A 24,603-nucleotide genomic window follows, 5' to 3' on the forward strand; every position below is an offset into this window, starting at 1 on the left:
AAAACTAACAGGAAATGGTGTCACCACAGGGAATTACATCACCAACCCTGGGAAACCCAAACACAAATGGAAAGCGGGCCATACCACCAGTGCTTCATCCAGAGACTCCCTGATGATTTTACCTAGGAGAAAGTGAGGACTGCAGATGCTGGAGATCAGAGCTGAAAAATGTGTTGCTGGAAAAGCGCAGCAGGTCAGGCAGCACCAAGGAGCAGGAGAATCGACGTTTTGGGCATAAGCCCTTCTTCAGGAATCCTAGTATGGTGACAAAATGTCTGAAAACGAACCTTCCAGCTCAGCGAGCAAACCTATATCCAGAGCTTCAACCTGAGCTAAAATCTTCTCAAAACTTGCTCGAACTCATTTTAAACAGATGCCATAATTGGTTAACATACACAGACCGTAATACAGAAGTGTAAATGTTGATCCCTCACACACACACACTCTCTCTCTCTCTCTCTCTCTCTCCAGAAAAAGAGAGGGGAAAATTGCTCTGCACAGATGGTTTCTTGAAAAGATGACAAATTGGTCTACGTTCAGATTATTCTTGAAGGTGAAAGAATTTAGTATTTTCTGCAGTCTGGTGTTCTGATATCCTGGGACATGGTGAAGTCACTATTCAAGCACAGCTGTTGTTTAAATCTTGCAGACATAGCTTGCTCAGGAAATAAAATCAGAGTTGTTTCTTCAAGCACTCTGTCAAAAGAGCAAAAGGATTTCACCCTGAACAGAACAAGAGGACTTTCTTTTCAGAAGTGAAAGAGTTCAATTGGGCAGATTGTTGCAAGAGTGTAGTCATGTTGACAATGCATTACAGACTACTGTATCAGAGGGCAGTGTTGACAAGGGCCTGAATCTGTGATGTAGGTCAGTTCTTTGCATCTTGTTACTGTAAAATCCACAGGTCTTACTTGAACTTTCTTTTTTAATTTCATGTCTTTCGCATATGTATCTTGATTTTTCTCTTCTTTGGATTTATTTACTGGATATTTGCAATTAAATTCTGTCTAATTTATCCTTTAATATTCTCTTGAGATTTTTCTTCTTATAATCAGTACTTCATCCAACTATGACATACAAAGTGTTTCAACCCACCACCTTTCTGTAATTGTGTTAGTTCTCTAACCTTTTCTTACTCTTTTTGCTCATCATTTTCCAAATTTACTAATAAGCTTGTCTGCATTTCACTGTTTCTAATCATGTGCACAAACCCAAACCGGTGTCTTTCCACTACAGATTCTGATCAAACTGCTGTGCATCTCTGGCAATTTTTTGTTTTAGATGAAAGTAGGTTAATAATTTTAAAAGCTGCAGAAAATATTAAAGTTGGACTAAAGCTATGATTTCTCAGGAGAAAGCTGAATATAGTTAACAGACTCCCTTCAGAAAACAGTTCAGTGACTTAGTCACATGAGTAGTAAATCATTAGAAACCATGTTGGTGGTAACTCAAAAAATTAAAATTATTAGCTATCACAGATGCATGATGGTTAGGTGCAACAGGCTGGAAATTTCAGACCAAGTGTGATATAAAAATCTGACACAGAAATTAATTGTTAAATACACTTTGCTTGCATTCCAAACATAAAACTTTGAAAATACTATAGATGGAAATTGATTCTGGAAATATCAAACAACTTATTAGGAACAAATAGCTTCTTGAATTGAAGCAAGAGTACATTGCCACTTGTGTGATATTGCTGCACTATGGAATTCAAATAATTCAAAAACACAGGAGTCAAGAAAAGATTGAGTGCATGATGTGAATAGAATTACTAAAGATTAGAAAAGGACAACGCCACAGATAATAGAGAGATCACAATAAGTATGAAGTAATTATTTTCTTTTGGTATTTACCAGGAAGATAGATTAGGTCGGCATGACATTGAATAACGAGTCAATGAGTTAAGTGCACTCAAAGCTTAAAAAAAGGGATGTGTTGAATAAACTAAACCTACAAACAGAGGAAGTAGTTCCTGGTTCAAATGGACTGCATTCATGTTTTTTAAAACCAATCTAGTAAAGAACTGGCAAAGGCTATGTACTCAGATTAAATAGTATTTTTAAAATGAAAAGGTGCAGTGCGACCTGCTTAATTCAAATTACAAAAGATTTGAAGATGCTCAAGTATTGCATAAATAGATTGGTTGAACTGAATGGCCAATTTCTATACTGAATGTCCTATATAACATACATATAGCCAAAAGACATTGCATCAGGAGTAGCACCTAGAAATCAAATCAAGTACACTAGGCACTATTTTTCTGAAAACATAGTACTCTTAAAAAACATATCCTTTATGGAAGACATTTTATTTTCAACTATTACATTTCATCTCTTAATACAGTTCCATGGCAACAGTCATTCCACTGGCTACCCAACCTAGTCACCATTACTGCCTTCTTAACCTCACAATATTAGGAGGCTGGCTCCAATGAGAGATCACAGAAAAAACAGAACTTCTCACCAATTTTCACACAATTTGCACGACATAGAAGGTGAAAATTGGATAACAGTTAAGAATAGAAACAGAGTCACAGGAGAAAAGTTCAATTTTAGTTATCCTACCACAAAACTGGAGGAGGAGTATGGTTAAAACTAAATATATACTGTATGCTGGTTCAAATCTTGATTACTTTTTCTATGTAGTTCAGAACCACATTTACCAACAGAGCTACGAACAGGACAGAGAAAGATTACTAGGATACCACATAATATTCACCACTGGGTTTCAACTTAAACCAGTGGTTTAATCACTTCAGAAAGTGATCAGAGCACATTATTAAATGTAATGTTGTACTGTGCAATATCAAACTTTTTCATATAAGCATAGGCCAGAACTTATAGGGATCTATGGCAAAAAGTGTGCGTCAGAATCAATTAGAAATCCAGCGTCGTGAAGATCATTTCACTATCCTTTATGCGATGAAGTAACTGTCAAAATATTTGTGCATGTACCCTAATGGATGTCATGTTTTCCTTTGTCTGGAACTGTCGAGAAGCAGTTCATCTCCACCTTCTGAAGAGGGGTCACTGGATTCTAAACATTAACTCTGTTTGCTCTCCAAAGATGCTGCCTGACCTGCTGAGCTTGTCTAGTAACTTCTGTTTTTGTATGTTTCAAACTCCTTTGTCAGCTTTAACTAGAACATCTACGCAGCGCTGGGGGCAGGGGGTTGAGGTTTTGTTAGTTGTAGTGAACCTATCTTTGGGCCATTTATTTTTAGTATTATTTGAATTAAGATTGGGAGATTTCCTGATGGCTTGTTGGTCCTGGTAGAACACTAAGTCATACAACTAGAATGTATGTCATGTTTGATTCCCATAATGTTGCCCATTCAGCTCATCAACTGAGGCAATACTTAAGTTATTGGCTTTGTTCCTCTGTGCAATAAGGAGAAAATTGCTAACAAGGATGCCCATTTTTATTTTGTACTAACTCATGTTAGAAACAGCATTATGGTATTAGAGTAGGAACACACAGAAACAGTAACTGTTGGAGAAACTCAGCAGGTCTAGCTAAGTAGAGAGAAAACAGAGTTAACTTTTCAAGTGCAGTGATGCTTTCTCAGTACAGATAGCACATGAGAAAAGTATTTATGCTGATGACGGACCTAGCAGGGCGAAGTGAGGATGAGTGAATGGAGAGAAAGTGAAAGGAATAGATATTAGAAGCAGGAAGATACTGGGACTTCCATGAAACTCAGACTTCAAAATTTCTAATTAATACACAGCAGCTGTACAGCACAAAAGACCAAATACTTTTACTTACCAAAGATACAATTACAACAATAATGAAGTACACATTACAAAACTCAGGTAGCATGCATGACTTACTGATCACTGGTATACTTTTAAAGTAACATTGAAGATCAGCACAGCCTCAAAATGTCCTCTACTATACCCCAAGGTAGTCAAAAGTATGCCAAAGCATACTCTTGCACTCTACAACAATACTACATGATGACAGATTTACAGAGTTATGCCAGAAAGGAGTTATTCCCTCACTTGTTTTCCATTGCAGCACTGTATGTTATCTTGAAGGATCAAATGTCAAGCAGCAATCAATAACACAACAGTCCACAGCGAGGTTAATTCATGCAGTCAATGTTGCATATTTTATTTCTACAAATGAATTTCATAATAGAAATATAAGCCAGAATGCAGTCTAATATCTTAATAGGTAAATGCACCAACGTGCAACTGAGCCATAAAGACTACAAGTATTTATCTCTGGTTTGTTAACTGAGTTAAGGTCACAGTAGTTGGAATACCTAAGGTAACTCTGACTCTACTAATTTTGTTGAGGGGTGGAGATGGAAAGCACATGGATCATGATCTTTTCAGCAAACCACAAGTTGTGTTTGAAATTAAGTAGGGTTTTTTACATTATAGGAGTGCAGCAATATGACACACTATTTCAACACAGCTTTAACTGAAAACAGAAAATACTGGGAATCTCAGCAGGTCACGCAGCATCCATGGAGTGAGCACAAGCTAATGTTTTCAGTCTTTTTAGATGATTCTTTTTCACAGCATTTCGCAGGGACCATACCAGCATTTTCTGTTTTCAATAGATTCCAGCATCTGCAGTAATTTTGCATTATCCATTCATGGGATGAGGGTATCACTGGTTAGACAGCATTTATTGCCTATCCTTAATTGCCAGAGGGCAGTTAAGACTCAACCACATTGCTGTGGGTCTGGAGTCATATGTAGGTCAGGCCAGGTAAGGATGGCAGCTTCCTTCCCAAGAGGACATTAGTAAACCAGATTGGCTTTTCCAATAATCGATAGCAGATTCATGGTCCTCTTAGATTCTTAGTTCCAGATATTTATTGAATTCAAATTCCCCCATCTGCCATGGTAAGATTCGAACCCAGTCCCCGGAACATTATCTGGATCTCTGGATTAACAGTCCAGCAATAATACCACTAGGCCATCGCCTCAGAAATTCTGCTATAAATTCTGAGTCTCACAATCTTATACTCCACAACCACCTGATGAGGGAGCAGTGCTTCCAAATAAAATGTGTTGGACCTTAACCTGGTGTGTGATTTTTAACTGTGGACACTAAAGTTGAGTTTTCAGATCATGTCACCAAATAGCAGCATGTAGTTCCGGATTGCTAACAATGTCAACACAGAACTGGAAAAGAAGCCATTGTAGATTATTCTCTGACTAACAGGACAAATTAGAATACAACCAAGTAAATACAGTCCCACCAAATGAACCTGTATTAAAGACTGCAGAGCAGTCAGAAGGACAATGATGCTATTTTACCGTTGTCAGTCCCACTGGATGCCATTTGTGAATTTAATGAGAGTTCTATTGGGATGGTTAGAGTGCATTAGCAACTGGAAGTATTCAAATATGGAAACCTGGCAACAATAGGTATGGACTTGGGAAGCAAAAACTCATTCAAGGAAATTGGAGAAGATAGACAGGTCAGAAATGCAGCAGTAGAACAGAGAGAATACAACTGGTTTTTACACGTCAGATTCAAAGAACAGGCATACAGTACCTGAGGAGACATAACAATTAACAACACCAGCTAACCTTTGAGCAAGGAGGGGAAAGTGGGTCGTCAGTAGCTTCACTGAAATAAAGGCTGGGAAGCAGGAAGTGGATCTCAGATACAAGTTGAGTTTGAAGGGAGGAAGAAGGAGAAAGAAGGTAGAGACCAGACATTGATGTAAGCTCAAGGCTGCAGCAGAATTGGAGTTTGTTTTTAGGGTTCCATCTAAACCTTACCTATTCATGTACCTATCCAAATAACTTTTAAATGTTGTAACTGTACCTGCATCAACCATATCCTCTGATAATTCATTCCACATATAAACCACCCTGTGTGTGAAAAGGTTGTCCCTCAGGTTCCTTTTAAATCTTTCTCCGCTCATCTGAAAATTAAGACCGCTCTTTCTGAGCCCCCATCTTCACTATAACACAAGTGAGTTTTTCTTATATTAGTTCATGGGACATGGATGTTATGGATCAGGCCAACACTTGTTGTCCATTCCCAATTTACAACAAAATGGTGGTGAGATACAGTCTTGAATTACTGCAGTCCTTGAAGTGTAAGTGAACGCACAGTACTCTCAGCGAAGGAACAGCAATACAGTTCCAAGTCAGGGTGCTAAGTGACTTGGAGAGGAATGTTCAGATGATGATTTTCCCACACATAGAGTCCCTTTGTTCTTCTCGGAGCCAAAAGGTCACATATTTTGAAGATGCTTTTAAAGAAACTCAGGTTTTGTATGCAGTGGATTTTGTATGCAGCAGTCACAGATGATAACGTCTGTTTGTAGTGGAGGGAGTGAATGTTGAAGGTGATGGATAGGTAAACAAGCTGGTTTGTCCAGGATGGTGTCAGGCATCTTCAACAGTTTTGGAACTGCATCCAGCCAGGCAACTGGTAAATGTTCCAACACACTCCTTAGATATGCCTTGTCGATGGCGCACAAACTTCGGGGAAGTAGGTGGTGGTTTACTTGTTGCAAGATTCCTAGCCTCTGACCTGTTCCTGTAGCCACAACATTTATTTTTCTGGTTCAATTTCTGGTTAATGGTAATCCTCAGGATATTGACAGTTAGAGATTCAGAGATAGTATTGGCATTCAATATTAAGGTGAAATGATAAAGATTTTTTTGTTGGATGTGGCCTTTGCCTGGCACTTGTATGGCCTGAATGTTGCTTGATCAGTCCAAACGCATATATTGTCTATAATTTCTTGATTATAAATTGCCATGAGACATAGTAAGTAAAAATTTACAGCTATAAGTTCTGTGTCTTATGATCCTGCTCCACAGCTACCTGAAGGAGCAGTGCTGCGAAAGCTAGTACTTCCCAATAAACCTGTTGGATTATAACCTGGTGTTGTGTGATTTTTAACAAAAAGTTAATTCAATGCTCCAATTTCCTCTTTTCCTGCTCCACTCTGTTCTACTCATCTGGTTAAAATTAACTCTTTTCACCTAATTCAACCTAATTTATTTGTTTAACTCCAAATTTCTTTGATTCCTAATCCAAGTTTCCAACAACCAGTTTGAAAATTAACCACTATATTTAAAGCAGGTTGTTTTTTTATTCATTCATGGGATGAGGGCATCACTGGCTAGGCCAACATTATCACCCAAAGGGAAGGCAAGAGTCAATCATATTGTTCTGGGTCAGCAGTCACACGTAGGCTAGATCAGGTAAGGAAGGCCACTTCCTTCTCTAAAGGACATTAATGAACCAGATGATTTTTTTCCTCACAATCGACAATTGATTCATGGTCATCACTCTGACTCCTAATTCCAGATTTTTATTGAATTCAAATTTGATCTTCTGCTGTGGTGGACTTCAAACTCAAGATCCCTAGAACATGACCTGGAGGTCACTGGATTCACAGTCCAGTGATGATACTACTAGGCCATCACCTTTCTCAATTTGTTTCACTGATAAGAAACTACTTCAAAGACTGCGTTTACAACAGATTCAAAGCCTTGAACCTAAAAGAAATGCAACAATGATGTGACTTTGATAAATCAATTAGTATACAAGTATCTTACACAGAACGGGCCTACAATTCTGGGTCTCCTACAACACAACAGCACCTAATGAAACCACAGAATTATAAATGTGTGAAAAATGTGGTTGATGTAAAGTAGTTCTTCATAGAATGAGTACAAATTTGAATAATCAAGTGTACATTATTTAAAATAAGAATAAATCTGCAAACTTCAACCAATATTTAGCTTGGAACTTAACACAATTATGATCCTTGCCTAAGTTCACTTCACCAATTTGTAGCCTGTGTATGTCCTATGCCATTTAACACTGTGCACGATTTAGCCAAAGCTGAAATCATCAATATCTAAAATTTGTATTTTTATTTTAGAAACAGAGTTGTGCCATTGAACATGCCTTCATATTCCTTGCTAAGCAAGGGTTGAGGAAGCAGAATGTCAGTTTTGTTCTTTGATGGTTGTAGGGAAGATAACTTACATTTAGAGAGTTGGGACCAGTACAAACTTCATCACCCCTGATGAAGGGCTTTTGCCCAAAATGCCGATTTTCCCTGCTCCTCGGATGCTGCCTGACCTGCTGTGCTTTTCCAGCACCACTCTAATCTTGACCAGTACAAATGAGACAGGTTTTTTAAAATTCATTCGTGGAGGTGGGAATCGTTGGCTGGCCATCATTTATTGCTTGTCCCTACTCGCTCTTGAGGTGGTGGAGGTGAGCTTCCTTCTTGAATCATTCCACATGCTGTTGGTCGACCCACAATGCTTTTAGGAAGGGAATTCCAGCATTTTGACTCAGCAACACTCTAAGAATGACAATATATTTCCAAGTCATGATGGTGAGCAGTTTGGAGGGGAACTTACACATGATGGTATTCCCATGCCATCTGCTAGATGAATGTGGTCTTAGATTTGGAAGGTGCTGTCTAAGGATCTTTGAAAAATTTCTGCAATGCATCCTGTAGATGGTACAAACTACTGCTACTGAGCACTGATGGCAGGGGGAGTGCATGTGGTGCCGATCAAGCAGGCTGCTTAGTCCTGGATGGTGGCACGCTTCTTCAGAGACATTGGAGCTGCAGTCAAGAAGTCGAGTGTTCCACAACACTCCTGAAATGCCTTGGAGATGATGGACAGGTGATTAGGAGTCAAGAAGTGAGTTACTCACTGCAATATTCCTAGTCTCTGACCTGCTGTTGTAGGTACTATGTTTGTGTGGCTAGTCCAGTTGAGTTTCTGGTCAATGGTAACACCTAGGATATTGATACTAGAGGATTCAGTGATGGTAACACCATTGAATGTTATGGTGTGGTGGTCAGATTGTCTCTCATTGGTAATGGTCATAGTCTGACATTTACGTGGCACCAATGTTATTCTGCCACTTGTCAGCCCAAGCGCAAATATTGTGCATATCATGTTGGATTTGGACACTGGCTGCTTCAGTGTCTGAGGAGTTACAAATGGTGCTGAACATTGTGCAATCATCAGCGAACATTCCCACTTCTGACTTTATTATGGAGGGAAGGGTATTGATGAAGTAGCTGAAGATGTTTAGGTCCTGGACACTACCTTGAGGAATTCTGAAGAGACATCCTGCAGCTGAGATGACTGACCTCCAACAATCATATGCCTATGCAATAGGTATAACTCCAACCAGTGGAGAATCTGCCCCCGATACGCATTGTTTCCAGTTTTGCAAGGGCTCCTTAATGCCATACTCATTCGAATGCTGCCTTGATATCAAAGGCTGTCACTCTCACTTCACCTCTGGAATTCATCTCTGTTGTCTATGTTTGAATCAAAGCTATACTGAGGTCCAGGGATGAGTGACCCTGATGGAACCCAAACTGGGTGTCATTTGACAGGCAGATGTTGCTGAGCAGATGTTACTTATTGTATTGTTGAGGATACTTTTACCGATGGTCAACAGTAATTAGCCGGGTTGGATCTGTCCTGCTTTTTGCATACACGACATACCTGGGCAATTTTCTATATTGCTGGTTAGATGTCAGTGTGGTAATTGTACTAGAAGAACTTGACTAGGGGAGCAGCAAGTTCTGGAACACAAATTTTCGGTACTATTGCTGGGATTTTTGCCACAGCCCTTGGTCTTTGCACTACCAGAGTCTCGAACCATTTCTTCATATCACCTTCACCCGGGCAGGACCAGAACTGATTCCTTAAGGGAAGTATTTGCAAAGTGGTTGAAGAGGATTTAAACTAAAGTTGAAGAGCATTGGGAACTTATGTAAGAAGTTAGAGGAAGGGGAATCAAGTACAAGAACAAAAAGACAGAAAGAGGAATACGGGAAGTTGTAGGAAGAGGAATTAAAGGCCAGAACCAAACAAAACCACAACAAAATATCGTGGAAATGAGACAATGAACCTTTTAAAAAAAAAGGCAAGCCTTAAGGTTTTGCGCCTGATGCATACAGCATTCAAAGTAAAGTGGATGAATTAATCGCGCAAATAGACACAAACGGGTATGATATAGTTGGGATTACAGAGACATACAAGGTGTCAGGGATGGGAACCAAAAAGCTTTAATCAAAACGAACTTTATTCTTATAACACAGTTATAATACAGCAAAAGAAAGAATTTGCATAACTTTACTCTATGGAAGTACTTAAGATAATGTATTATTTAGTCACTAATCATCAATTGTTACAATATAGGCAGCATCCTTTAAACACATCCTTGGCAAAACAATTCAACAACTCTGACACAGTTATGATTCTCACATGTTCTCTCCAGTCCAGAAGAGAAAAACGATCTTCTCCTTTTGGCTTTTTTTTAAAAAAGAGAAACTCTGGCTTTCCAAGACTTCACTCTAATAGCAGGGAACAAAAGCTTTTAGCTCCAGCAGCCAGCAAAACCTAATTAACAACTGAAAACGAAGCCAAAATCCTTTTGGGTCTGCGTGAGCCTGACCCTACCCACTCTTGATTGTTTTGTCATACTTTAAAAAAACACCCAGGGAGAACTCAAATCCGTTTCCAAAACACCTGTCTGAAAGAGACATTTCCGCACTACTGTGACAACACAAAAGAAACAACACAGAACACATCTCTTAAGTGCATAGCATTGTCACACATGATCAGATTGAATGGTGGTGCAAGTTCCAGGATCAAACAGCCAACTGGTGGTTCTATATTGTACATTTTTATGATTTGACATCCTTGTTCAATGAATGCAAGAATGTACTATGTTCTCAAAATCAACATTTCAAATGAAACATCAAATAAATTAAGTATTAGACTTGCTTAAACTTGCATTAATCAATATCTGTCAATCTTCGTATTATTTATCAATTATTCAATACTGAAATACAGTCAGTTAAAATCTAGTAATGTATACACGACTTTATTCTAAATCTCTAGTTGAATGTTTATTCTAACTTCTGAAGTTCACAAGAATATGTTGACAAAGGAAGTTCTGATAATTTGCTTATCTGGTTTGTGCATTATACTTCCTATGCGGTTTTCCATGAATTTCCTGCCATACGTTGCCCCAAATTGACAAAAAATATTGCAAACTGAATGAAAAGCTACGAAACTGCCATCTTTCATTAGCCATGGAAATAAATTTTTAGTAAAATAGGGTGTCAGACCGAAAGTTTATTCTATTGAAGGCACCAGAGACAAAATGAACAAAGTATATAGAACAACAACTAGTACTGGCTAGAATGTGAAAATATCAAATGCCAATGTAAGTCATTCTGTTATAATGCATGTTTCGTCAACACAAATTCGTTGTAACAGAATTGACAAATTGGGGACTCTGTTTCTACAGTGTGAACTGTGTTAGCTGTAACATGATTACAGCACCAACACTTTAAGCATTGTTTCTAAAGTGTGATTTTTCTATAACACGGGGTTACACAAGAATGCAACCATCATGTTATAGAAGAATGGACTGTACAATCACTGCCTTAAGTTACTTATCTTATTACATTACCTCAACTGCCCTGTATTTTGAACCATGGAAACTTCTTTATGTGAATGTATCTTTCAGTAGTCACTAAATGCAGGTTACAAAAGCAGTCGTTATGGTCACAGAACATTGTCGCGTAGAGTGCAACACAAGAACAAAAATTCTATCGACTGGAACTTAGGTATTTTTAGCTGACAGCAGTTCAAATTTTCACTTGTGTCACCAACCAATTACTTTAAATGGCTTAGACAGGTCTCAGAATTAGGTCACAATAAACCAAACTGGCCAATATCTGAACCAAGGATGGTCCCTCATTACAATGGGAATGAATATATTGCATTAAATGCCACTCCAGAGGTTTTAAACAAGAGTGATTTTAAAAAGTTCAATCAAGTCAATGCTATACTCTTGTACAAACGTTGCTATTAAAACCAAATGTTCTTTCACTTTCACATACATATAAATGAAGGAGGTACACCTTACAGACCTGAGTGGAGTTCTTTAGTGAAACTTTTCTCTTTGTTCGATCCTTTCCTTGATCTCGTCTTCTTTCGAAGGTATTATTTCCATTCTCGTGCCCATTTTCACTTGGCTCTGTCAACATGCCATTTGCCATCTGGCGTGGTTTCTTCCCAACTTGCTTCTCCCACTTTTCATTTCGTTCTTGTGGTCTAAGTGCAAGGCCCTTCTGAAGTAATCAAAGTAGAAGCAATTCAGAACATAATTCAGAAAGTCTATTTTTATAGATATTAAAATACAATATATGAATCTGTTCTCTAACTGTGTGCCCCCCCCCCCCCCCACCGCTTCTCTTGAAAGTGATGGTAACACAAGTACTGTTTCATGTGCATAGGCAAACTGCTGCCAAATTGATATTTCTTTATGCATAGACTTTGATGGTGTCTGCAAGTCAATCCAGATTCTGTCTTCACAACTTCTATATGTTGCAGTTGTACCAATGACAGTGATCAAATGTTGGAACACTCAATTTCCTCCTGTGCCTGAGAACAGTTTTTACCTATACAAAATCGGAGTTATTCTGTGCAAGTATCACGTGGGATTCCGAATTGCAATCAATATGAGGAGACATCACATTAAGTCTTGAAACAGAATCCTTCATATTGAGAATTTTTTGGAACAACAATTTAGTAGAATACATGAAAGGATTTTACAATTGAAAGCCTTTGTTGAGCAATGGGCAGCTTCCAGTTACATAGGTCAAAGATTCTAAGTGACACTATCAACAACCTGGGGGTTACCACTAACCTGAACTGCACCAGCCATATGAATACTGTGGCTACAAGGGCAGGTCAGAGGCTAGGAAAATTCAATAAGCAACTCACCTCCTGTCTCCCCAATGCCATCATCTACAAGGCACAATTCAGGAAGTCAGGAGCATACTAATTACTCTCCTTATACCTGGATTGTGCAATTCCAATGACACTCAAGAAGCTTGACACAATAACAAGACAAAGCAACCCACTTGATTGGCATTTCATTCACAATTATGTTCAATATTCACTTCCTTCACTTTGGATGCAGAGCGTTACACCCTCTACCAGATGCATTGCAGCAACTCAACAAAGCTCTTCCAACAACACCTTCCAAACTCAATGCCATCTGCCACCTCAAAAGGACCTGTATAGTAGATGCAAGGGAACACCACCACCTGCATGCTCCCCTTCTAAGCACAAAACCATATTATATTACTGCCCCTTTATGGTCATAGTGGCAAAATCCTGAATTCCTTTCCTAACACCACTGTGGGTGTCCTTATTTCTCATGGACTACAGTGGTTCAAGGCGGCAGCTTCTCACCATCTTCTTGAAGGCAGTTAGGGATGGTCAACAGATACTGACTAAGCCAGTGACAACCACATTTTTAAAAAAAATTCACTATATGATATGAAAATTATTGCACGCCTCAAACTTTAATTTGTACAAAAGGCATCCTTTAAGTTAATGTGGTGGTACAATAATGTACATTGCAAAAATCTCATCATAATTCCTACATTATACACAGAGAAACATAATATAGTACAATGCTGAACTAACTGAATCCATTTTAACTTATTGACTCCAAAAGATGTCAAGATGCATTGCTGCACCAAATATGTACATCAATATGGTCAGGATCAGTTTCCATCTAGCATTTTTAAAGATCACCCTCCCAGGCAGTGGAATATGAGCAATAAATTCCTCTTTCTTTGCCATTGTCACATCTGGATAAGGAACGGTGAAGGTACATTGATCAGTGCTAAACAGAGACATGCTTGCTGTCCATTTTAAACATGAATAGGTTTCCCTATTTCACCCTCAGTCTGTAACTGTAATGTTTTAACATGTCATGGTGTCTTCTTGGACAGACAGACAGTGTGGTCAATGTCAAGTGACCCCCTTCTCACATCAGATTCTCCCATCTTTTGTGAAGTGCCCAATATCATTCATCCTCTTAGAATGAAGATTGAAATTGGAAATCCATCCTCAATTGAAAAATGAACACTTGCTCAAATTCGGAGCCAAGGTTACAGGAAACATAAACTCAAGACAACGCACATCAAATTATTCCAATCCCTGAAGTGGAAGCAAACTGCTTGTGAACTAAATTTAATTGCAGATATACTCCAACTCAGCTGATCAAGAGGCCACCTGAGGCAAGACCAGTGACAGAATGACATTACAAACAACAGCCTGATGAGAATACAGGGAAAGAAGCTGTTTGGCAAGTAGAATTGGGGAATATTTTAGTGTTTATAATAAAAGTACGATTTTCAATTCACTTTTAGGTCTCCAGTATTTTCTTCTCCCTTTCTTAAAAAAATAACTAATGTAGTAGAATGATACTGATGATTTTTCAGATTACAAAAACAAATATAGTTATGGTGTTTGATCGGTGTGACTGCAAGTGAGGCAGCTATGACACCATGGCCCCCTCAATTGTCCAATAGTTACAAGGCTCTTGCAAACTGTGTGCACTGGAGTAAGGAGATGGTGGTTGAGCAATTTAAGTGGGGGGAGGAAATCAAAACATTGGGGACGGGTGAAGTATAATAGGAGAGGAATACTATTCTCTGCAGCTGTGAACAGGAGTTCCAGAGGATTATGTTATCTGCCAGATGCCAGGTTTAAAGGACATCTCCTCAGGACAAGAGAAGAACTTGAAGGGGAAGCGCAGGGATCCAATGGTTTTTGTTGGCATGAACGTGGATGACAGTAGGAGGACTAGAAATGAGGTTCTATGAAAAATTTGAAACAGTTAGGTGCTAAATTGAAATACAGAACCTTGAAGGTAAAAATCTCAGACTTACCACCTGAGCCATGGCTAAACTGGCATAGATGAAATAAAGTTAAGGAGTTAAAAGTGTGGTTCAAAGATTAGTGTGGGTTGAATGGCTTACAGGCTGTGGGGAACTGGCATCAGTACTAGGATAGAAGGAAGCTGTTCACATGGGAGGGCATCACTTAAATTGGAATCAGTGACCCAGCAATTCGAATAACTAGGACTGTACAGAGGGCTTTCAACTAATTAGAAAAGGAAGAATTTGGCAGAGTGGAAATGTAGGCTTACAAAGCAAGGACATATGGCAGTATTATCAGGCAGTTATCCTATGCCAGTTGAGCCATCCTTCTGCGCCCTCATCCATGAGAAGGTGAGGACTGCAGGTGCTGGAGATCAGAGTCGAGAGTGTGTTGCTGGAAAAGCACAGCAAGTCAGGCAGCATCCAAAGAGCAGGACAACTGACGCTTCGGGCATAAGCTCTTCATCATAAGCCCTCAACCAGATCATTTGTAGAGATGACGGCCAGCAGTGGCCCAGGGGTGGATCCTTGTGGTGCACCACTGGTGGCTGAACTCCAGGATTTGCGCTTCCCATCAACCACCACCCTAGTCTTCTTTCGGTTGGCCGGTTTCTGACCCAGGTCGCTGGGTCACCCTGATTCCCATGCCTCTGTCCTGTTCAGTGGCCTACTGTGGGGGATCTTATTGGGCACCTTGCTGGGGTCCATATACACTACATTAGTCGCTTCACTCTCATCCACCTGTTTGGTCACCTTCTCAAAGGTGCAAACTTGGAAATATTACATTTAGTTCCCTGATATAAATCATTAATATTTATTATGAATACAGCTGGAGTCCAAGCACTAGCCCCTGTGGTAACCCACTAGTCACTGATGCCATTCAAGAAAGACCTGTTCATTTCCATTCTTTGTTTCCTGTCTGCAAACCAATTCTCTATCTGCATTAGTACACTGCCCCTAACTGCTTGTACTTAAATTTTACATACCAATCTCGTTTGTGAGCCTTAATTGAAAGCCTTCTGAAAGATGAAGTAAACGACATCTTGGAGGTATAGGTGGAGGCTGAGTAGGCTGGAGCTGTTTTCTCTGGAGCTTTGGAGGCTGACAGGTGACCATATAGAGATTTACAAAATAAGGACGTGGATAGGATAAATAAAGAAAGTCTTTTCCCAGGGGTGGTGAGTCCAGAAGTAGAGGACATTGGTTTATGGTGAGAGGGGAAAAGGAACCCAAGATGCAACTTTTTCACGCAAAGGGTGGTGCAAGTATGGAATGAGCTGCCAGAGCAATTAGTGGAGGCTGGTACAATTACATCTTGATGGGATATGGGTTAAGGAAATGTTAAGAGGGATATGGGCCAAGCTCTGGCAAATGGGACTTGATTAGTTTAGGATATCTGGTCGGCTTGGATGAATTGAACCAAAGGGTCTGTTTCCGTGCTGCACATCTCCATAACTTAAACTTGCCGACCACCGATGTCAGGCTCACTGGTGTTTAATTTCCCAGTTTTCTTCACCACCTTTCTTAAATAGTGACAGCACATTAGCCAATCTCCAGTCTTTCGTCACCTCACCTGTGGCTATCAATGAAACAAATATCTCAACAAGAGGCCCAGCAATCTTTTCTTGAGCTTCCCACAAAAATCTAGGGTACACCTGAGCAGGTCCCGGGGATTCATCTACCGTTATGTGCTCTAAGATGTCCATCACCACCTCCTCTGTAATATGAACATTTTCCACAGTGTCGCTATTTATTTCCCCACATTCTCTATCTTCCATATCCTTCTCCACAGTAAACGATGCAAAATACTCATTTACTATCTTCCCCCATCTCCTGTGGTTTACATATAGGCAGGCGTGCTGATCTTTGAGGGACCCTATTCTATCCCTAGTTACCCTTTTGTCCTTAATTTATTTGTCGGATCCTTTTGGATTCTCCTTAATCCTATTTGTCAAGGCTATCTCATGTCCCATTTTTTGCCCTCCTGAATTTTCTCTTAAGTGTGCTCCTTTTGCTTTTACACTCTTCTGGGGAATCACTCAATCTCTTCTGTGTATGCCTGACATATGTTTCCTCTTTACTTGATGAAAACTTATTTCTCTAGTCATCCAGCATTCCCTACACCTCCCAGCCATGTCCTTCACATGGTCAGGAACCTATTGTCTCTGGACTCTCATTATTTGTTTTTGAAGGTTTCCCACTTTCCAACCTACCTTTATTTGTGAACATCTGCCCCCCAACCCCCCATCAACATTTGAAAGTTCTTGCCTAATACTCCCAAAATTGGCTTTCCTCCAATTTAGAACTTGAACTTTTAGATCAAGCCTATCCTTTTCCATCACTATTTTAAAGCTAATAGAATTATAGCCACTAGCCCAAAAGTGCTGTCCCCCAACACCTCAGTCATCTGCTCTGCCTTATTTCCTAAGAGTAGGTCAAGTTTTGCATCTTCTCTGGTAGGTACATCCACATACTGACTCAGAAAATTTCCTTGTACACACTTAAATTCTTCTCCATCCAAGCCCTTAACACTGTAGTAGTCAGAGTCTATGTTTGGAAAATTAAAATCCCCTGCCATAACCACACTATTACTTTTACAGATAATTTGTTTCTCAAATTCCCACTGACTATTGGGGACTTACAGTACAATCCCAATAAGGTGATCATCCCTTTCTTATTTCAGTTCCATCCAAATAACTTCCCTGGATGTATTCCCAGGAAATATCCATCCTCAGTACAATCAGTTCTGATATAATGTGATAGTTCTGTTCTCGTGCGATCTTGCATTATAAGAAAATCGCACAATAGCTGCGCCATTTAAACTAAAGGGGCTGTAATCACGTTATAGGCAATACAGGTAAGGAAAGCCCGCATTCTACAAATAACAGTCTAAACTTATCAATCGCGTTTAAGCCAATTCGCTTGAAGAAAAATGGATTATAGTAGAACTGACTGTACGGCCATAATGTTACCCCTAACCAAAAACGCCATCCCTTAGAATCCAAACCCTGGAACATTAAAGCACTATTCTTGTCAACCCCTGAGCCTCATATCTTTAATTACTATGACATCCAAGTCCCATGCTCCTAATCATGCCCGGAGTTCATCTGCCTTACCTGCTGGGCCTATTGCATTGAAATAAATGCAGTTTCTCGTTCTCTTCTTTGTTCCTGCCTGCTTTGTCTGCTTGACTTGGTCTTTTTCCCCAACTGTACCAGTCTCAAACAGATCACTTTTCTCACTATGTCCCTGGATCCAACTTTGCCCCTTACTAATTTAAATCCTCCTGAGCAACTGACAGTATATTCGTCCTCTTCCAGTTCAGGTGCAATCCGTCCTTCTTACACAGGTCACTTATACCCAGAAGAGATTCCAATGAGACAAAAATCTGAATCCTTTTCCCCTGCACCACCTTCTCAGCCATGCATTCATCTACGCTATCTTCCAATTCCTACCCTCACTAGCTCATGGCACCGGATGTAATCTGGATATTACTACTCTCGAGAACCTCCTTGTTAAATTCCTGCCTAACTTCCTACATTGTCCCCTCAGGATCTCATCCTTTTAACTTCCTATATCGTTAGTTCCAATATGTATAACAACCTCTTATTTGTCCCTCGTGCCTTTGAGAATAGTCTACACCCTCTGCAAGATATCTTTAATTCTAGCTCCAGGGAGGCAACACACCATTTCGATGTCTCACTGTCGGCCACAGAATAGTCTGTCTGTGCCTCTGATTAGAGAGTCACCCATCACAATAGATCGATTGGAACCTGGTGTCCCTTCGTTACATTAGAGCCAGTCTTGGTAGCAGAAACCTGGCTATCAGTGCTGCATTCCCCTCAGAGTGCATCATCTCCTACATTTTCCAAAACAGCATGTTTGTTTGAGATGGGGATAGCCACAGGAGACCCCTGCACTACCTGCCTCCCTCTCTACCTTTCCTAGGGTCACCCATTTACCTGACTGTATCTTCCATTTATCTCCCTTCCTGGAACTGCCATCCATCACACCCCCTCGTTGTTGTAAATTTCTCATTGCCTCTAACTGCTGCTCCAACCAATGCATGCAATCTGATAGGATTCGCAACCAAAAACACTTGCTGCAGACATAACCATTAGTAACATTGAAACTCTTCCTAATCTCACACATCACTCTACCAAAGGCCCCCATTGCACCTTAACAATCTACAGACCCAGAAAATAGTCTCTTACTGCTCTAAAAACACTGCTCCAGGCTAGTTTAGTACCTATGTTTTCATATTTTTAAAGTTTAATCAAGAGACAGACCTCAATAACAACAGAGATTCAACAAAACTCCACTCTACTCACTATTGTAGATTAACAAAAGAAAACCAGTAAGGATACACTTGAAAAGCCACTTAGCCGCTCCCCTAGTGTGAGCTCCTCCACACAAGTTTCTCCAAGCTCAACTGTGAATTTTGCTGTTTGTTTATTTTTCTTAAAACGAACTCCGATGTCCAGACATCCTTGAAAACAGACAGCAAAGGCAACATTTGAGAAACTTGTGTGGGGGAGCTCACACTAGGGAAGCAGCTAAGTGGCTTTTTAAGTGTAACCTGACTGATTTTCTTTTGTTAATCTACAATAGTGAGTAGAGTGGGATTTTGTTACTGCTAGGTCAGACAGCAATGTAGGTTTCTTTCTCCATTTGAATCACGGCCCAGGTGGCTACTGTCTTTGTTTCTCTTCCCCCTTTTTAAAGTGCTGTTGTTTTAATCTTTTTCGCTCCAAAGTTCCAAAACAATGCAACAGCTTATAAAACAGTAATCACTGGTCCTAGAATTGAGGAAATCAGCCCCAACACGGAAAATATCTCAAAAAAGCAGCTCTGATAGTCACAATTTTTTCCCGTCCTCCATCTTGGATGTTCGAGGATACAGGTAGGATAAAGGGGAAGCAATGGTGCAACACATTTAGATTTTCAGAAGACATTTGACAAACTATCAAACACTAGGCTACTTAATAAGAGAGGAGCCCATGGTGTTAGAGATAGCATCTTAGCATGGATAGAGGGTTAGCAAACTAACAGTAGACAGATTTTGGGCGAAGGAGGACATTTTCAGGATTGCAATCTATAGCTAATGAAATGCACAATGATCAGTATTGGAGCCATCGGTACTTTCAATATGCATTAATGACTTGAAGGAGGAAAGTGAATGTACTGTAGTTAAGTTTGCAGATGACAAAAATAGGTGGAAAGGTGACGATAACACAAAAGAGTCTGCACAGGGATATGGACACATTAGGCAGTAGGCAAAATATAGTAGACTGAATATAATGTGGAAAAATTAGAAATTTTGGCAGAAAAAGTAGAGGAGTTGAACATTATTTAAATAGCAAAAGTTATCGAACAGTTGGCCTTTATTTCAAAAGGAATGGTGAATTAAATAAAGATGTCTATGATAAAATTATAGAAGGTACTCCTCAGATCACAACGGGAATACTGTAAACAAACAGCATTGGAGCCAGTCCAGAGAAGGTTCACTAGATTAATACTGAGTATTGAGGGAGCATCTTATGAGAAGAAATTGAGTAGGTTGGGCCTGTACTCAGAAGAATTTAGAAGAATGAAAGTGAACCTTATTGAAACTTAAGATTCTTCACAGACTTGACAGGGCAGATGCAGAGAGGTGGTATTCCCTTAGGGAAGAGTCTTGGACCAGTAGGCATTATCTGAAAAGAAGTGGTCACACATTTAAGACAGAGATGAGAAGGTTGCAATTGTGGAATTCTTTATTGCAGAGGGCTGTTAAAGTTGGGTCATTAAAAGTATATTTTAGGTTGAGATATATTTTTAAATTAGTCAGGAAATCAAGGGCTACGGGGAAAAGGCAGGAAAGTAGAATTGGGGTATCAGATTAGCCATGATCTCATTGAATGGCAGAGCAGATTTGGTGAGCTGAATTGCCTAGTTCTGCTCTACATCTTATGCTAGCCACTGCTTGAAACTCAAATTCATTACTATGTCACTACACTGTCAATGTAATATTAAAACTATTGAGGGATGAAACCGCCAGCACCACCACCAGACTGAAATTAAATACAAATGCACAATTCAACTTTTAAGAATTTAATCACACATTTGGATTTTCAGAAGACATCTGACAAATGATCAAACATTAGGCTACTTAACAGAAAAGAGCCTGTGCTGTTAGAGATAGCATCTTAGTATGGATAGAGGGTTTTATAATTTCCAGTTACTTACTATAAATCTTTTTGACAGCATTTTCAGTGTTAAAGTACTTCAAAAGTATACAGCGGGCTTTGCTGTCCTCATGGAATAAACCCTTACACTAAAAACTACATGAAACTAAATCTGAAATATCCTTATATCAACTGTCATTGGTGATTTATGAAAACTAAAGGAGACAAATTTGAAGTTGAAATAAGGGGCAGTGAGCTAATTTTGGTGCACAGAACTTTAAGTTTCCTTCTTATATGGCTTTTCATAGAATCCTATTGTGTGGGAGGAAACCATTCCAATCCTCCGAAGAGCATCCCACCCAAAATCACCCATACCCTATTACATCCCCAGAACCCCATAGCTAATCCACCTAGCCTGCACATTTCTGGGCACTACAGATAATTTAGTGTGGCCAAACCACCTGACTTACACATCCTTGGGTTGTGGGAGGAAACCAGAGCACCCGGAGGAAACCCAAGCAGTCAAGGAGAACGTGCAAACTCTACACAGATAATCGTCAAAGGTCACCCAGGTTCCTAGCACTGTGAGGCAGCAGTGCTAACCACTGAACCACTGTGCCACCCTTGCAAGTGTCATTGCCATGAAGAAGAAATATTCATGCATTTAATGATTGGGAACTTTACTTTGTCCATTAATATGTGCCTTGATTTCAAATTAGTTATTATACGTTAGGGCACACAAAATCAAACTCCAAATCAATTATATCACTGAAAGCTCAGTGCAATCATTCATAAATGCTGAAATTGAGCTCATCATGCAACATGAGATGCCAACGCCTCTGTTACTTATCTATTAACCAACTGACAAGGCGATAAAATTTATTTTATATAAAAATGCCACCCTTTCTTTGTACATCTCTCTAAATTTCTTGTCAAAACACTAGTCAAAATTCAGTTCACTAACTCATCATGTTTCAGATTTAGGATCATTGAAATATTTAATGTAATCCAAATGCAGGATTTTATTTATTTTTCATAGGTCCCAACCAAAAGGCAGAAGCAAATCTGTCAAACAAACAAATTTTATCTCCCAAGAGATCGAGAATAAGAAAAATTACACTTGATTATTCAAGAAGTGACAGGGTAGAAGACATAGGCTGGAATTCTCGTGTGAACTGATCCAGCTGTGCGACTTTATTGATCAAGCAACATGAAACTAGATATCTATGATTGTTATGACCTGAACACACTTGCATTGAAATGCACAGCACTAAAAGCTATGAAGGTGTTGAAAGAAATGATGAATGATTCATTAAAATATTTAACAATAGAGCTCCAGAGGTACACAATATTTACACAAGAGAATGATCAATGGGTCATCCATGCTCGAAACTATACTGCAAGTCATGGTTCAGACATCATTTCCCAGCTAAGGGGATAACTTCAGAATTAATAGCAGCTTTTGCAACATGGGGAAAAAGTGACTATAAAAGATAAGTGGGAATGCCTTTCTAACCAGATGATAAACATAAACACATTTCTGAAGCAATAATATATGCGTTCAAACAGTTCGTTTCACAAGTGCAGGATGGTACAGAAAGCTTTACAGCTAATAAATTATTTTTTAAGCATTGTCACTATTTAATGTAGAAAGTAAAAGCAAATGTTTGAATAACAAGGCTCCACAGATAGCTACTGGACCACAAGGCTGCTCTCTCATTAGAGAGAGACACGACTGGACGTGATTTAACCTGAGGGCCACCACATCACAGGCAAGGGGAGAGGTTAAGGAGGACAGTCCTTCACAGTAACCTCAGCCAATGATGAAATTGAACCCATGCTGTTGGAATCACACTGCTTCACAAACAAATCATCCATCCACCACATTAGCCAACTGCAAAATATGATCTAGCAAGCCAGATTTCGTTTTTGGATCTGACTTGTCCAGCATTATCATCAACTGAGATCATAACATACACAAAAATCAAAAGAAGGTGAATATTAATAAATACAGACTTAAATACTCAGTTATGCAATAAGCTCCATTGTATGATCTAAACCAAAATCCTTCAATTGCATTTTCATCTACATACATCAGATTTACATTCCCAATAAAATCATATCAGATATATATCAAAAATGTTGAAGACTAAATGCTCAGTTCAAAGACTGCTTTAAAGAATTCAGAAATAAGGAGGTCAGAATCCTGTCACCAAGTTACCCTTAATTTACACATACATAGTATATGACACTGACCCAGCTAGCTCAGTCCTCGAGTGGACAGAACCCCTGACACATATCTGTCAGCCCAGGACTCCCTGGAGCTAGTTAACAGCCCCAATCAAGGAATTCATATTCTACAAGGCCCACCTGGCTGACCTTGTTCTAATCACTACATCCCTCCCCAACTAAGTCCTGGGGTGCATTCCCATTCATTTTCCTGTAGCTTTTCCTGCAGCATTTTTGCATCAGGTCCAGTTCCTCCGATTCTGCCTCAGATACTGGCGGCATGTAGTAGACTGTAGCCTGCCTCTCTCGTCTGGAGTGAACAGGCCAAAATTCATCATCTTCAGGTGGTAATGGCGTCGTGGCTGAGACATTTGCCATATTCTTCTTGTCCTCAGAAGTTTCTTTGATGCAAGGCAGTGGGAGAGAACCCATGGCTTCTGACAGCCATGCCGGATGTTCTGAGAGGTATGCTTTGCTTCTATCCCATTTGCGATGTTGCAGCTTTCATGTGGTCCACCTACTTGTTCAGAACTGCCCCTCCTACCCAAACTTCAAATGTCACAGGACCAGACCTCAGATCAACCACACCTCTTACTCATGGCAGGGTTATTCCTTTGGTTTCGATACTTAAGGCGTCAAAGTTTGGTGAAGTGCCTTTCTCACTTAGGGGAATCCTGTGCCCGGTACTGGCATTCCTGATGCCGTTTCACCCTCCCCAGGTCTGGGAAACTCACATTTAACCTGGCACAGACTCTTCTCCTTGTTATAGCAAGCTGCTGGAGCGGTCCCTTTACTTGAGTGAGGGGTGGTGTTATAATCAAATAGGAACCGGGACAGTTTGGTATCGAGTGAAACTGAGAGTTGTTTCTTTAAGCCTGCCTTCAAAATGTGGGCCTCCCTTTCTACCGGATCATTTGACAATGGGTGGTAAGGAGCTATCCTTATATGCCGAATGCCATTTGACTTGAGGAAATTCTCCAATTCCCTGCTGGTTAATGATGGCCCATTGACTGTGACCAATACCTCTGGGAGTCGGTTGGCTGATAGGAAACAAAGAGTAGTGATAAATGGCTCCATTTCGGAATGGCAGGTAGTGACCAGTGGGGTACCGCAGTGATCAGTACTGGGACCGCAGCTTTTTACAATATATGTTAATGATATAGAAGATGGTATTAATAGTAACATTAGCAAATTTGTTGATGATACTAAGCTGCGTGGCAGGGTGAAATGTGATGAGGATGTTAGGAGATTACAGGGTAACCTGGACAGGTTAGGTGAGTGGTCAGATGCATGGCAGATGCAGTTTAATGTGGATAAATGTATGGTTGTCCACTGTAGTGGCAAGAACAGGAAGGCAGATTACTACCTCAATGGAATCAATTTAGGTAAAGGGGCAGTACAGAGAGATCTGGGTGTTCTTGTACATCAGTTAATGAAGGTAAGCATGCAGGTACAGCAGGTAGTGAA

General features: G+C 39.8%; 1 protein-coding gene across 10 annotated transcripts in view; it reads right to left on the reverse strand.

Moving 5' to 3' along the window:
- The window catches only part of fbrsl1 (fibrosin-like 1), a 1,010,193-nt gene that overhangs the window by 696,008 nt on the left and 289,582 nt on the right, over window positions 1-24,603 (reverse strand). For all 10 annotated transcript variants that reach the window (XM_043715446.1, XM_043715449.1, XM_043715445.1 and 7 more), the window contains exon 2: window positions 11,930-12,130. In XM_043715446.1, the coding sequence (XP_043571381.1) occupies window positions 11,930-12,130 (201 nt within the window). The remainder of the gene's footprint in view (window positions 1-11,929; window positions 12,131-24,603) is intronic.

Source organism: Chiloscyllium plagiosum, chromosome 25 (assembly GCF_004010195.1).
Source record: "Chiloscyllium plagiosum isolate BGI_BamShark_2017 chromosome 25, ASM401019v2, whole genome shotgun sequence".
In the NCBI taxonomy this organism is placed as follows: Eukaryota; Metazoa; Chordata; class Chondrichthyes; order Orectolobiformes; family Hemiscylliidae; genus Chiloscyllium; species Chiloscyllium plagiosum.